The sequence below is a fragment of the Nymphalis io genome, chromosome 2 (assembly GCF_905147045.1).
Source record: "Nymphalis io chromosome 2, ilAglIoxx1.1, whole genome shotgun sequence".
Classification (NCBI taxonomy): domain Eukaryota; kingdom Metazoa; phylum Arthropoda; class Insecta; order Lepidoptera; family Nymphalidae; genus Nymphalis; species Nymphalis io.
Window position 1 is genome coordinate 7738447 of NC_065889.1, and position 16834 is coordinate 7755280.

General features: G+C 34.9%; 2 protein-coding genes across 3 annotated transcripts in view; one reads left to right on the plus strand and one right to left on the minus strand.

Moving 5' to 3' along the window:
• The window catches only part of LOC126778813 (aquaporin AQPAe.a), a 38352-nt gene extending 33046 nt beyond the window's left edge, over nucleotides 1-5306 (plus strand). For both annotated transcript variants that reach the window (XM_050502509.1, XM_050502518.1), the window contains exons 5-7: nucleotides 1233-1397; nucleotides 3579-3704; nucleotides 4252-5306. In XM_050502509.1, the coding sequence (XP_050358466.1) occupies nucleotides 1233-1397; nucleotides 3579-3704; nucleotides 4252-4290 (330 nt within the window). In that variant the 3' untranslated portion in view covers nucleotides 4291-5306. The remainder of the gene's footprint in view (nucleotides 1-1232; nucleotides 1398-3578; nucleotides 3705-4251) is intronic.
• Nucleotides 5307-7734: 2428 nt separating this feature from the next.
• On the minus strand, nucleotides 7735-16776 carry LOC126778519 (exostosin-3). Its single transcript, XM_050502157.1, has 10 exons — nucleotides 16505-16776; nucleotides 15066-15191; nucleotides 14481-14992; nucleotides 14106-14411; nucleotides 13024-14035; nucleotides 12562-12764; nucleotides 11721-11822; nucleotides 11017-11191; nucleotides 9477-9581; nucleotides 7735-8041 (listed from the first exon to the last, which is right to left on the minus strand). The coding sequence occupies exons 1-10, from the start codon at nucleotides 16622-16624 to the stop codon at nucleotides 7937-7939; spliced, it is 2766 nt and encodes a 921-aa protein (XP_050358114.1). The 5' UTR covers nucleotides 16625-16776; the 3' UTR covers nucleotides 7735-7936.
• Nucleotides 16777-16834: the final 58 nt, after the last annotated feature.

Below are 16834 nucleotides of genomic sequence, written 5' to 3' on the forward strand. Positions count from 1 at the left end.
ATTTATGCGAACAAATCAATGTTTAAAACATTTAGAATTACTTGGGGTTTATCCAATGACTAAATGATTGTTGAATAACTCCGCTGTTCTGCGCTGCATAAAGAACATAGTTTACTGTTTCAGAATTTAAAAAATTGATAAACACTGTCCCATAGAATTGCGATTCAAAAGAGTAATTATGTATATTTTTATTTAAATAATATTTAAATTAGTTTTTTATTATAATTAGTTATCTTTCTGTTGCCCGTTTCTCCCGTTCCGCGTCCTGTCGTTATTGTTGTTGTATTACGTGGAGAAATAAACAAAAACACATTGAGAAGAGAAAATACGTGTGTGCCATAATTGTTTGTCTATATTTTCATTACAAGTATCGTTCCTTTAAAAAAATACGTCGTTCAAAATAAAACTTTTAAAAATTTTTCATCAAATATTAGACACTATTTTTTATAAAATCACTTTAAAAGATTAAATTAAAAAAGAACAAATGATGTCATACATTTTCTGAACTCATAACAATACATGATATCGTACTAAAATATATTTAACTTAGTTACCAAAAGGTAAAGTTCACTTTATCTTCGTACGAACTTTATGCGCAATTGTCTTGCGTACTTTTTAAGAGGAACTGGTTGTGAGGCGTTATAGTTTTTATATTGTACTAATTCACTAGAGGCCGTTGACCTGAAACTAAAAATGACTATGGCGAATTCGGTTTTGTCACGAACTACTTGAGGAAATAAATTAAGATACATAGTGTTAATAAATGTTTTAATCAAATAATAATCATCAATATCGAACAATGTTGATTTTTTTTATTTTCCCGACCTGGTGTTGAGCCCAGTACCTCGGGGTCTGCAGACATATAAGCTAACTACTTACTTACTAATAGCTATATTTGTTATTCGCAATAAATAGATCATATTTATTGAATTAAAATCTAATCCGAAGAATTAAATATATATATTTAAAATATATACGAGGTATTTTAAAGTTTTTAACTATTTATTTGACAGCAATGGCTACTACATAAACCTAAATCATCATCACGAAAACCTTTGAAAGCTCTTATTAAATTATAATTTGATCAAATACTCGGTTAAACGAGTGGTTTGATGTTTGATTGGTTTCATTATTATTAGTATTAAAAATGGTTAGAGCACCTTAGGAATAAAACGATCGCATTCGGGCTATTTTTATGTTATATATAAATATGTAATAATGTTCTTTTGCAGGTTTGCGACCCAAACAAACCCGACAGCAAAGCTACCGCTCCTCTCGCCATCGGCCTGACGGTCACACTGGGACACTTGTTGGCGGTGGACTACACTGGCTCCGCGATGAACCCAGCTCGCTCCTTCGGCTCCGCGCTGGTCGCTAGCGAATGGGCTGATCACTGGGTAAGACGATCGTTTTCCTCTCTTTATATGAACTTTATATAGCGGAGAGTTGCAACTAGTAATAGACAGCTTCAAAACCTTCTCCATCAAAATGTCATATACTTGTGTACTAACTTTTATGATAATAATCTTGCAAATTGTAATCAGTGGCGTAGCTACCAGGGCCCTTGAAGGTTGGGGCAAAAAAAATTGAAAAATTATAATGCTTATTTGTTAAACTTAATACTATTTCCATACTAGCACAAAACTTGTTGATATGCGATATTTGTGTCATTTATGAATTAAGTAAGAGAGACAAAAGAAAAAAAGATCATTTACTATTTCTATGATAACCAACTTTTGAAAATGAACCACCGTGGAAATTGAAAAGGAATTGCCGTCTCTCAAACAGTTACCTATGCCATTTTATATAATATATATGTAGGTATACTGTTTGATTTCAGTTAGATCATAATCATTGTTACCGCATAATATAAAAGATCACCAAAACGAACTGCATCCATTTTAATACTTATATGGTAAATAGCATACAAACAATTACGATATCAAATGAATAAAATATTCCATGAGCAATACTAATATAGTCATAATTGATGTAAACGAGATAGAAAATATAAGGTCGTTAATCACAGCGAGGTTACATACTTGTAGAAAATATGAAGTAAACGTAATGTTGAGTATTGTAAGGACCTGTTCGCTATTCGTCATATCTTGTAATTTATTTATATTTACAAAGTATAATTTAATTTAAAATTACGAATTTAGCCAATCCTGTTCTCGAAATTCTTCATGATTCCATAATAAACTACTTTACTTTACTGGTGGTAGAGCTTTTTGCAAGCTCGTCTGGGTAGGTACCACCCACTCATCAGATGTTCTACCGCCAAACAGCAGTACTTGGTATTGTTGTATTCCCGTTTGAAGGGTGAGTGAGCCAGTGTAATTACAGGCACGAGGGACATAACATCTTAGCTCCCAAGGTTGGTGGCGCATTGGTGATGTAAGAGGTGGTTAAAATTTCTTACAATGCCAATGTCTATGGGCGTTGGTGACCACTTACCATCAGGTGGCCCATATGCTCGTCCGCCTTCCTATTCTATATATAAAAAATATCGTAGAATATTCAAGATCTCGAGCAATGATATCACGTCAATTTTATGTCAGTTTTTTTTTGTTTTTACTCCTCCTGCGATTGGTATACGAGTTGTTATAATGCGATGAATACGTACGTCTTCTTAAATACTTCTTAATTCATAGTTCTTTCTGTATTTTAGTAAATATTTTTAGCTATATATACCAATTTCAATGGTATGGTTTGGCATACCAGCGTTCGTTGAACATTATCATTTTATGAATATTTATTCCCGATAGCGCTTATATCTACTATTATATGAATGATATACGCGCCAGATATCGTACCTTAGTTAAATGATTATTATAATCTTAGACTGAGCCAGCTTATACGTTCTCACTCATATAAAAAAAAATGTTTAGTTTTTTTAAATCATAAGCGAGACAAACTTTATGAGTTCAGCTGATATTTATTATTTATAGCGTTAGTTTTGATATAGTTTTTGGATTATATACTTTTTGCTTGTAATAGTGGTTATAATTTCTATATACATAATGTTGTAACATTTTATTTCTATCTAAAATATACAAATCTATTGATTGATTATACCAACACATCTCACAACATGTTTAAATCAAAATAAATAACGCTTCTAAATAAATATACATCCATTATATTATTTTATATATTTGAAAGGCGCTCTTAGTTTTTCCATGGTCACAACACACACCACAATACATAACATTTTAATCAAATGTTACGACTGTTTACGTGGTTTTGTCAGTAGGATATGTTTAAATTTGCGTTTTACCCCTCGAATATTAAAGCCATTACGTCATCTCAGCCCAGTCACAGGCCCAGTTTATTGCAACTTACGGATATTGTATATAACTATGCTAAAAACCGAAGTTGAAATATAGTACGATGTTTCACTTAACGGAAAAAAAGATAAATTTTATACAAGCACAAATGTAACTTCCGTAAACTTAGAGGTATTTGTCCCGTTGTGAGAACTTCACGTGTTCTATTTATTGGGCCGTTTCATCTCATCATTTGTTGTTCTGCGTGGCCTTTTAAAATACTAAGTGGAGTTCGGTGGTATTGTATAGGTGTACTGGGCGGGCCCGGTGGCAGGCGGCGTGGCGGCGGCTCTGCTGTACGTGCACGGCTTCTCCGCTCCGCCGACCGACGCGCCCTCCCCGCGCTACCGACCCGTCGCCGCCGACGAGAAGGAGGTAACGACTGCGCTGTAATATTACTCAATATATGAAATATTTCAATATACACCATAATCATATTTAAATAAGTATATGTATTATGACGTCATTTACCATGACAAGTTATAATTTATTTGTATTTAAATGTAGTAATTTATATATTAAACTTAATAATTGTGTATTAAGGAATAAAGAATTTTAACTATAATATAATATACATTTTCAAAAATTCTCATTCTTTTTGATTTTTAACTACATAAGATGTAAGAGCTTTCGGTTTTGTAAATAATTGTTTATTCGCAAGCATTCCGGACGCCCTGCGCCGACAGCGTGGACTGTCGAACAAACCGTAAGCTTGTATGATAGTTATAGAAATATTATATTATTTAACTATTTAACGAATTCATACTTATTTTACTCAGGTATATGAAAAAAATTATATTTTGTTATTATTAATACAAAATTATAAATAATTAATACAAAACAAAAATAAGTAGGCAAGTACCTACATATATGATTTCTGTATCACTTTGATATTCGTGTATAATAAGTTGAATTATTTCAGCTAAAGCGTCTAGACGGCAAGAACGACGACATGGCCTGAAAACGATTGCCGCGGCGTTGCCCGCGCGCCCCCTCCCCCCTCTCCGTCCCCCGCGACACCCGCCCGATGCACTACCAGCGATACGTATGAACAGTACCTTCAAAACAAGTGATTATTAATCATAAATGTAATCATGAACAGTTTATATCAATGAATAAACATTCGAACTTTAGTAATATTATACAAAGATACAGCTAGTTGGTATCATGTATAATTGCTAAGAATTTTTGACATATGTTATGTAACAATATATCTGCAAGTACAATTAAATTATACACAAATGTCAAATCTTTTGTATAACTATAGAGATGTATACTTACTTTATAATATAAAGCAATCTCGTTCTAGGTTTAATGTTTCGCTCTGCGCGAATGTGTGTGATGAAAATATTTTTTTATAAATAATTTATACAGAAATGTTTTTATTTGAGTGCTCTTCGAATTCGAACAATGTTAAAACTTTACTGCCACCTTTATTTAATAATTGTTAACAAACGGCTCGAATTATATCACAATATTTTGGAGTATGTAATCAAAATATTTACCTTTGTGCGTGAGAATGTTAAAAAAATATATAAAATTATATTTAATACTAAATTATTTACTGTAATTTTTATTAGCATAATTTTTGTATTTATTATAAATCATAAAAAAACGTCAGAATTATAAATTTAAAAGTATAAGTAAAATTTAAATATACATTTAATAGTTTTCTGAATTATTCGAATTTTGACATTACAATTATTGTAAACAGTTTGTTTATTTAATCCAAAATATCAGTTTTCATTAATAATTTCCTTTCTTATGAATAATACAAAAATAAATGTCTCTTGTGTTGCACAGACACTTGAAACACCACCGATGTCATTCGTACATTTATAATTAAATTAAGTTATAAAATACTCTCGCATGTTATCATTTAAACAAACACTGCATTGAGATAAAGATTTGTGTCAATAACTACGTCCTAGAATAATTTGAAATAATTATATTAATTAATAAATGTATTTTACTTCATTTGCATTTTCATTTATATGCCAAATAAATGGTAAAATAATGCGTGTATATTTATTCTAAAATCAGAAAAAAATAAGTTTATGACCTTGGCCATTAAAAAAAATAGAAGATTATTATAAATTATTTTAACACGCGTAACAAAAAACACACACAATATTACAGTTTTGACAAATGAAATAATTTTGTTATTTAAAAAAAAAAATGTTTCATTATGTTGTGTTACATATAGTAAAAAAATGGACCCACGATAAAAGCTTGTTTTTTAAATAGCATCATTATTCTATATGAAATCCAAGTTAATCTGTTAATAATGGTACCAATTTTATTTAATGATGAAAAGTGGTGTATTGAAAATTGTCACAACACACGTTACATGAAAATTGGAACGATATTTTAAAATAAAAAAAGTTATGTTTTTCAATTTATATTATAATCAACATAATACAAAAAAGCACAATGGTCACGTACTACACAATCTCTAAATTTATCGACTAAAACACTAGCTATCCTTTAAAACTTCAAATATCAGTAAGAGATAGCAATGTTTACCTGTCAAAATTCAAAGATTGTGTACAACAGATACATCATAAACAAACACAGAGTCAATTACAACTATACAGAACCTCTTTGGACATAATATAAACTTACAAGTTAACACTAAAGTACATAAGACAATCATACCAAATCAGTCTTACAGATTCACTAGACCAAAGTTAAAAACTTTTTATTGCTATAATTCATAAAATAAAGACTTTTATTTGACTAATAAATGCGTACCAGCTAACAACACTTCTAGTACACTAATGAATTTATATAAAATATAATATTTACATGTATGTCACAAAAATTTTAATGTGCATACAACTTTTTTTTAATCGAAAATGATTCACTCAAACGTTACATATAGAAACGTTGCGCAACATTTCGAGCAACTAAAGGCACGGACATGTCTTTGGAGATTAGAAAAGCAAAAAATTAAAATATAACGTTGCAACGTGACCGTACTTGATGGGGGTACGTCTCATCGGGTCCAAAGAGATTTCACTTCAACAAATAGTCACCATTTTGTAGAAATATTTAAATATTTTCTTTTTATTGATTTTAATACACGTTTTTAACGCACGTCAAAAAATACGTAAATATTTTTTGACGTGCGTTAAAATCTTTAAACACAATTGCTTATAGACATAAGCGCTGTCACTTCCTATATCATCATTAAGCGACCAACTTTGGGAACTAAGATGTTTCTTGTGCCTCTAGTTACACTGGCTCACAACAATACTCAGTGTTGATACTTGGCATTATAAAATATGTTTAGTGTGGTGATAACTACCAAAACGTACACCTCACACGAATCCCTACCACCAAACTATATGTAACGGTGTACTGTAGCTACATATTTCATCATCATAGACGTAGAAGAGAAATGTATTTATTACTCAATTTTACAGTGCAGTGCCTTAAACTGACGCTTAAAAATATTACGTGTACATATAAAATTATTTCTTTTTTCTGTAATTGTAACTATTTCATATAAAATATACCGTAACAGCCTGTGAATGTCCCACTGCTGGGCTAAAGGCCTCCTCTCCTCTTTTTGAGGAGAAGGTTTGGAGCTTATTCCACCACGCTGCTCCAATGCGGGTTGGTAGAATTCACATGTGGCAGAACTTCAGTGAAATTAGACACATGCAGGTTTCCTCACGATGTTTTCCTTCACCGTAAAGCACGAGATGAATTATAATCACAAATTAAGCACATGAAAATTCAGTGGTGCTTGCCCGGGTTTGAACCAACGATCATCGGTTAAGATTCACGCGTTCTTACCACAGGGCCATCTCGGCTTGTTATTAAAATATATCGAATAGTTATTATATTATATGTTCTGCAATGGCCGAAATGAGACAAAACAAGGGTTTTGTCTCATTTCGGCACTTAAGCATTTTCTGGGAAAGGTCCCAGCAGTGGGATCTTTATGGGTACTTGTTACTTTAGTTGCTGTTTTATTAATATTTGTATGTCATATAGATTTCTCTACAAAACAATTACTTGCTCTAAATACACCAAATACACTTTCGTATTTTAGAAAAATATTTACAGCGGTACTTACATCATTGATTTATTGTTTTGGGTTAGTATTTTGAGATACTTGATATATTCTAAACATAACATGAAAATACATAATAATACTTAACACCATTATTATAGAGCAACCATAATTACACAAATATATAAATGATTTCACTGAGATTTCACAGAATACCTATTATTATTTATCTGTGCATATTCACTTAATATAAAGCTGTACATTATATACATTATTTTGATACGTTTAGAAAAAAAACTGTACAACAAATATGATAAAAAAATACATTATCTAATTAAATATTGTAATATTTTAAATTATAATTATGAAACAGACCTCATTTCGATTTTGTTCTTAGTCACATTTAAATTAAAAAAATGCTATATATTGTATTGGTATATGAACTTATGATCTTATGTAAAAAATATGTAACATCGGAAATATAAAAAGCGAGAGTAATTAACTCTGACCTATTATTTGCTAAATTTAATAAAAATTGTATAAAATTTAAGTTGGTTGTAAATAAAAATATATGTTATGTAAATTATATAAATTTAAAACATTTCTGTTTGTCGTGAGGTATTCTCGTTTTAAATAGCACGGAGTCAGCGCGATACTGCGTCGACAGTAGCGGCGTGTAGCCCATTACCTTTAACAAATAACAATTATATTTAAAATATATAATGTATATAATAAAATATCAAAAATACAATTAATATCCACAAAAATAACGCATGATTGTTTTTGTATGTCCTCATTGGTGTAGTGGCTAACTTATAAGATCCTGGGATCTAGTCCCTGGGCCAATCCAATCTAAATTATTTGGTTGTTCTGTTACTGGTGGTAGGGCTATGTGAAAGCTCGTCTGGGTGGGTTGTACCAACTCATCAGATATTCTACCGCAAGACAGCAGTACTTGGTATTGTTGTGTTCCGGTTTGAAGGGTGAATGAGCCAATGTAATTACAGGCACAAGGGACATAACATCTTAGTCCCAAAGATTGGTGGCGCATTGGCGATGTAAGCGATGGTTAACATTTCTTACAATGCCAATGTCTATGGACGTTGGTGACCACTTACCATCTGGTGGCCCATTTGCTCGTCCACCTACCTTTTCTATATTTAAAAAACAAGATCTCAGTTACAACTCGGAATATGAATCATTTTCGTGCCTACAATTTCATAAATCCATTCGCTTATTAACTTTTTAACAGAACAGTTTTTTTGGCTGGAACAGTAACGTTCTAAAACATAAGGCAAAAATAATTTTTAAAATGCTTCATTAAAAAAAATTGTAATCAGCGTAATATTTTTTTTTTACGTGAATGCACCAATTAAAAAAAAACATGCGTCATAGATATAGTTACATTCTATGTATTCGTTGCAAATGAATTAATCGAAGATAATCGTTTAATAATGATAATCGTAAAAAGTAAATATGTATAGGAAAAACCTTTCATCCACTCAAATATCAATAAAATATATAAATTAAACAATCCTAAATAATAATATATTAAGCCAATAGCTTTAAATGTTGGCTTTGTACATAATAAAATAACCTACGCGATTAATATTTACCAGACTTATTACAATAAATATACTTTAATAAATGTACTTATGTAAAATTAATATGTTGTTATTATTTAATAATAATAGACAATCTTTTCTGTATATGTCCTAATGGAAATCACTATAATCATTACTACATAAAAATTAAACTGTCAATAATCGAATCGGTAATAAAATGTTACGTTGCCGCAAACACTAAATCTGTCAAAAATTGAATAACCAAATGAACGTATTATAGGTAGCCGCGTAAAGCCGAAAGCTCTATAAGCCTGAACACTCTCCGTTCGATTCGGATTACCTACCCATCGGATTATAAGAATGAGTGAGTAGAGACTTGGAGAAAGAAGCTGAGGGGGGCTCACACCTACACTTCCGAAAACGATCAGGACGTCATACAAATCAATATATCCAAACACGCATTACCCAGAACAAATTTATAACAATTTGAAGTATAGTTTAAAGATTTAATATTTTTTGGTTACTTAGAATAATATAAGAAAAGAGAGAAGGAATCACCTGTGAGAAAAACTGTATACATTTATGCCTCTCGTGAAAATGTGTTTCATCAGCAGACAACGTGACGGGGCAGCCTGGGCAGCGGAACGTCCAGCGTGACGTCACCTGTTTAATTACAAACACATTCATTAGTTCGTACAAATTACAAACAATGCTTAGCGGCTCAGCTAAACAATGTTGTGTCTTCTTCTTTCGAATGTCAAATCAATAATGACAGAAAGAGCAAAATCGGTGTTTAACGAAACAGCCGCTAAGCAACGTTTACAAGTAAGCAAGTAAGATATAATGTAATATATAGTACACAGTATAAGGCATAGTACCCTATTCCAATCGAAAGAGTAAAGATAAACAAACCTTTAGATTTATATTATATCCATGCGATTTGCTAATAACTCTGCTGATAATAAGAATTTATAGTATCGACTATAATAAGTTCTCGACTAATATAAGTTTAATCATGATTTTTTTTTAAGAATAGGAAGGCGGACGAGCATATGGGCCACCTGATGGTAAGTGGTCACCAACGCCCATAGACATTGGCATTGTAAGAAATGTTAACCATCGCTTACATCACCAATGCGCCACCAACCTTGGGAACTAAGATGTTATGTTCCTTGTGCCTGTAATTACACTGGCTCACTCACCCTTCAAACCGGAACACAACAATACCAAGTACTGCTGTTTTGCGGTAGAATATCTGATGAGTGGGTGGTACCAACCCAGACGAGCTTGCCCAAAGCTCTACCACCAGTAATATCATGATGCAATATTATTACACTCGACTATTCATATCCATTTCAATTTTACTTCCAAAGTTTCGATATCAACTTCGGAGACATTCAAAACGCCATTTTATCCATGATGAATACCAAAGATTATACAAGATCTCGACCATTGACAACGCGTCAAATCAATTGATTGATTGGAGTAAATTATACAATGAATGCCATTCCATAGCAAAAGTGATATGCGAGCAGGCACTGTGTGATATCACGGGATAATGTTACTTCATGACGCAAGTTTATCTATTAGTGTTCGCTCGCGGCTTCCCTCGTATGCTAGGAAATAGGGGGTTGTGTCGGGTCATGGTTGAGTTAAAAATAACTTTCTTCTTTCCAAATTTCGTCATAATCGGTTTAGTGTTCTAATTCGATTCTTGAAAGTGTAACAGGCAGACAGTGTTATTTTCACATCTATAATATTACCATAGAGAATAATCTTATGATAAAGATTACCTTATTTTATTTAAAATTGCCGCTAGTTGACTTTATTTATTTTTTATTTACTCTATAAACAGAAAAAAAATATCATCTTATTTTATACAAATACCGATAGATTAAAACTTCTCGAGTCCCTAATATAAAATTAGATTGAGGTATCGACAATATACTTGAGATACAAATTAAGGTGGGAGCCATTTCGAGCAGTGTGTTAGTACACTGCTCGAAATGGGGTTCAAGTAACACACGTGTCGACGCGACCTTGAGTGTAGCAGACAGTGGAGGGCGCGACACGTGGTACAATGAGGTGTTATCATCACCTTGACGGGCGGCTTCCTGGTGATGTGCGCGACGAGGAAGTTCATAGCGATGTCCTCGCAGTTCATGTACTCGTCCACGTAGTCTCGCACGGCGGCCGGCAGAGCGCGCCAGTAGGCCCACAGGTAGTAGCGGTGTACGAAGGCCGCGCCCGTCAGCACCATGCTCAGCTCGCAGCTGCAACCGCACACACATATTACATCTTTCTACACGACCTGCTTTTGTGCAGTTGTATAAGGTGGCTGATTCGAAGGATTTAGTATATAGAACCCAGATCATTTCGGTCAGGGTCGTCATTCTTAACGAAGACTTATGCGCAGTTGGCCTTATCAACTGCATAGGAGATGCGTGCTATCCGAGGTGCGAAAGTGTCACTTACACGTTTGTGTCTGTGTACTTGTGTGCTCGTTTAGAAAGTAGTTTAGTGAAATTGTAGTAGAGCATATTTCCAGTTGTCTATGATCCTATTGTTGATACCTTAGTGTATATGTGCCCACATAGTTACTCTTTACGCAGCAATAGAACGCACACATTAGCAACTTACATTGCACACTTGCACTGTAGCGATTTGGAGAAAGAGTGGGTCGCGTTATCGTGTATTGAACTATCTATAAGATATAAATACATTAAGACTATCTTTCATTTAAAAATACGATGAAAATACAAACGCACATTCTAACGTCTTTTAGATACAAATATAATTTACCTGTAATTTGAATTGTAAAGGAAACCGTTATTGAAATTAAGATCCCAGGCGTGATACCTCCCAGGGAAGCCGACTATGCGGTCACGATGTTCACGCCACACTCTGTAAATTGAATATTTTACTAAATAAGCAAAAAAAAAATTCAAACTCTCCCGATACAAAATTATAAGAGTTCTTTGAATTAAGTAAAAAAATCGTTTATCCATGAATGACTAACTTTCAGGAGGAAATAGAATGAAGTATAATGTTAGACGGCAGCTCTTAATTTGTAATACAGTTTTAATCAATTTTTTGGTACAAATGGTTTAAATTAACCAATTTTTTTATAGAATAGGTAGTTTTATAGAATAAGTGGTCACCAACGCCCACATTGGCATTGTAAGATTGTAATGCGCCACCAACCTTGGGAACTAGGATATTACGTCCCGTGTGCCTGTAATTACACTGACTCGCTCACCCTTTAAACCGGAATACAACGATAGCAAGTTCTCCTGTTTTACGGTAGAATATCTGATGAGTGGGTGGTACGTACCCAGACGAGCTTGCACAGTATCACCAGTAATTACCTTTTTTTTTAACGCTGGAAAAACGCATTACGTGTTTCCCCCACGGGAACAGTGGGGTATGTGGGGCTCACCGGTGTCCAATGCGCCGAGTGCACCCCGAACATCGGAATACCCACTAAAAAACCAGCGGTACCCTTTCCGTCTTAACGAGGAGCGCCACGGGATCACTTTCGCATGCTACCGTGGCCCACCAGTAATTACCTAATATAACTCGGAAATAGCAGACATCAGGAAGTGTTCCTAATAAGGCTTCATAGCGTCATCGGATACCCGACCTGAAGGCGAAGACGATCTCGTCGTGGCGGAGGTGCGCGTCGTCGTCGACACAGAGCACGGCCTCGGTGTCGATGACGTGGTAGGGCAGGAAGCGGTTGTTGAGCGAGTTGCGCGGCGCGCGCACCACCGCCACCGGCGCGCCCGCCTCCGGCCACGCCTGCGTCGCCGCCGGCGCGCTCACGCCGTTCCACACCACCACCACCTGCATACATACATCTACGTCTACATTCGAATCCTTCGGTCGCTGTGCAATTGAGTACTAAAAGGCCGCCGCGAAGAGGGGCACGGCAGAACCATATCTTCCTTCGAATATCCCTAGTTTTTGAATGGTGTGAACCGGATTTAAGGAAAATAAAATAATTTTCTGTATGGAGATATGTACAGTAATTTAATAACATATTTAAAGAACAATAATATTAATATAACTTCTTTAGTTTGTTGACAAGAAACGATAAACATACCTTATTTAAATACGGCAAGCCTCGTAATCTCGCTAAAGCGGCAGCTAAGACTGCTTCTCGTTCATAGGTCAAAATAACTATTGTAAACTGTTCCCTCGCGCGATCGCCACCTAGAGCCTCACTGAACTCCTTCCCGGAACCACCTGCGCCAGCTCCGATTGGTCTGAACCCGGCCGCCGAACCCATAAACCTAGCTTCCGACGTCACTGGAGGGTCCCATGGCAGTTGTGGGTACAGAGCAAACGGCTCGCCCCATTCATTCCACAACTCGTATCCGTGCAGCAGAGCCAATGAGTAGTTACGCCGGTATGCCGGACTGGGGTAAGGTGCCTCTAGCGGTCCGAGAGTTTCTTCCGGCTCAGTGTCTACGGCTGGTGGCTCAAGTTTTGGCGGATAGTATGAATCGTTGAACGCAGGTGAGCCCGTAATGGCTAACGCCGGGCGTGCCGGTATGTTTAAGCGCATTCGTATCGTCGCAAGCAACGAATCCATACTTGATTGCACCGAACTTAAATACCGCTCCCATAACACACGACCTTGTCTTCGAAACGCCAGTAAATCTGCATCGGACAACGCTCGAAGGAGGAAATGTAACTCTGTTACACGAGCCTTCGGTAATAACAAAGTCGCTCTTTTCCAATCCAGTACTTCGTCGTATGGAAGACGAATCCGGTCCCCACCGAGGACTACTGGAATAGCACCCGATCGTAGCGCCTCATATAATCTCGCTTGTAAAAGGGCTGTTGTAGCATAATTACTATCAGCGGGAGCAAGTATCAAACCAAATGTAGAATCGCGTAAAATAGATCGCCGCGAACGATCGGTACCGCACAGCGCCCAATCCCCAATCGGTAGAACTGCTCGCCTTTCTATGGGCGGATCACACTCAAACTGTAAGAAAAATACATCCGACGATGGTGCCGATTTTGCTGCCTTTTGGAGAGATTCGATCAGATATTTATCATCGTCTTTATCGATTCCCTGCGGTGTTGGCGTCTGTGAGCCCTGAAAACTGAACGATGCTTATGAATACATACTAAACCATACGCTTCGTACTCCATACTTTATAAAATTATGATTACCTCAGTATGTATTTACGTCTCGCTGGCGCTATAGGAGCACAATCTGCCCATACGTCTCCTCCTGGAGGGCCGAGAGCCGGAGGCATTACAATATCGAAACCCGGTCGAAACTGTTGTAAAGTAAAAGTGGATTGAGCGATCATTGCTCTTCCCGTCGAGGCGGTATGGAATGCGTCACCAGACCCGACAGATAACTCACGACGCGCCATGTTTAGTAAAATATGGTTACGACCATCGCCTCCCCAATATGGTAAACTTTTAATCGCCGTCTCATTCAATAACAGCTTAAATGCGTCTGTTGTAGAACTGAAACATTGTTACATTTATAAAGTATAACCGCAAGGAAATAATCAAATTATATATACAAAAACTTACGAGGGACTTTTGTCAAGGGGAAAACCTTCTCCAACAAGAACGAGATAAACACATGCCTCGTTAGGGTTTTGCGTAAGGTGTGAATTGTAAGTAAGTGTTTGACGTAACGTTGTTTTCAGAAATCCGTCAACCTCAGCGCTAGCGAGCGGGTTATGAATGTCGGGATCATAAAAATATATTGGAAAACCAGAAGTTAAGGAGCAACGTGAATGATCAAAGCAGGAATGCATACGACAATGCATTTCGGAACTTAAACTAATAGGCGGTCGAATCGACGGAGGTTTCGCGGGAAGAATTTGTGTAGGGGGAGCAAGCTCAGGAGAATCTCGACGGATCGCTTCCAACTGCGCAAGGCGTGCCTGGTCAGCCGAAACGCGCAATCTTTGCAGTTCGGCCGTCGCCCGTGCGTACTCGGCCTTAACACTGTCCGCTTTCGCACTCGCTGCTGCAGCTTCTTTTTGTAATTTTCCACGTCGTTCTTCCAATTCTCTCAACTCAGTTGATACCGAAGCCTTAAAGAGTTCAACATTTTTACATTTTGATTTTAGAGTCGTACTATCTAAAAGTAATATAAAAATACATTACCTTTATCCTCAACATTTCTTCAATTCTTATTTTAAGATCAACTACATTCATAGTAGATAAATCGCCGAGGGCTTCCAAAGTGTGTCGCATGCTGTTTGAGCCCAATGACATAGACGTTGATTCATACTATAAGAAAATAAAATATTATATAAATCATTAAAAAAACCTGTTTAATAGCTGAAAATCACAGGTCAGTTACAAAAATAACTGTAACTTGCTATATCAATAATCTAAAATATTTGATGACATGTGCTCAGAAACACGACTACCATTATTACCAATACTACTATGAATTATATTTTATAATTTAATAATAATGTCTTCCAGACCGATTTCGGCCACGGTGGCCAGTTTTAAGAGAGATTAGCTGCAACAGTGCAGGACATATTATAGTGCACGAGTGTGTGTGCAAAAATACAGGTGCACTCTCCATTCCCGAACTCTTAATCCGACGGGACAGCAAACCGACAAGACGGAAAAGTGTTCAGGCGTAGGACCAGCGGCGTTTACGTGTATTCCGAGATATTTATTTTACTACTAAAAATATTTTTTCACAGTTAAATTACAATAAGGATCCGGCACCGAATCATGGGAGGATACTTACATTATAAGGCAACTAGACAGTATTAGCATGTATTACTTAACTTGTCAGTATTGTGCATATCTGGAATTTGTACATAGAATTACTAAAAGATTATATTATATTATATATTAGATTATAGAAATTACTAAAAGATGCTACTAAATTCAAAAGTGTTTAATATACGCATGTACTGTAGATGTGCTTTTCAAATAAATAAATAAAGATCTTCCATTACTCCTTCCATGATTGGAATAACTTTCTCTCATTTAAGCAATATTGTAATTTTACTATGAAACAATATTTTTAGTAGTAATGTAAATAAAGATATTTTAATTAAGTACTTTATAGTGCATAATATAGCAGAGAGCCTTCTTATATTGGAATAGACTATAGATGCTTTGTAATTATAGTTAAGGACAAACAAACATAGAAACTAAGTCACTTCAAAGTGTGTTTAAGCAATATGTTGATATCAAAGAAAGATTAAATAACTGAATATAATTAGACATGCAATGCATTTTCTCTTCTTGTTCATGAATAAAATGTAGATGACAAATTCTATTTCTTAACAAATACCAAAGTTTTTAGTTAAAACGAAATTAATTTTATATTTTCACAATACTTCTGTATTTAAATTTAAATTACAGAAAATTCCAAGTAAAGTAGTAACAGATTCTTAAGAAAAAACCTTTACACTTTTAAAATTAGAGATATAAATAATTTGTAAACATATTCTATATGTTCTTGATAAAACTAAGACGGATCCAAACATACAAAAGGGGATTAAAGCATATGCTAATAGGAGTAGTTATGTTTATACATGACAAATAATAAATATATGATATAATTAACTTACCTTAGATAAATAATAGTGAGTTACTAAAGGCACGATAAATAATATCACTGATACCATGAAAATTACCCGAGATAGTTTTAATTGACCTAGCCATTGGCAAATTCTTTCGTGTAGAAACATGTTTATTTTTATTATAATAACTGCACTTTATTAATAATAAGCCTTCATTTTTTTGATAATTATAAATAGTACCTGTTGTAGTAAAATTATGAATAAAGTAACTGTGATTTAAGATTTGATTTGGGAAATATTTTAAAATTTATTTGACTGAACCATCGTTTATAATTGACTGGCAGTTGTCAATGTCAAACTCAACTAAATATATTTTTG

What these genes read in the sequence shown, in the direction of transcription:
- LOC126778519 (XM_050502157.1), bottom strand. Translation starts at nt 16,624, where the DNA reads ATGTTTCTACACGAAAGAATTTGCCAATGGCTAGGTCAATTAAAACTA. An exon ending in AAGAAATGTTGAGGATAAAG is followed by an intron (nt 14,993 to 15,065) that starts GTAATGTATTTT and finishes GAACTCTTTAAG; the next exon opens with GCTTCGGTATCAACTGAGTT. An exon ending in CTTTACAATTCAAATTACAG is followed by an intron (nt 11,192 to 11,720) that starts GTAAATTATATT and finishes GTGCGGTTGCAG; the next exon opens with CTGCGAGCTGAGCATGGTGC.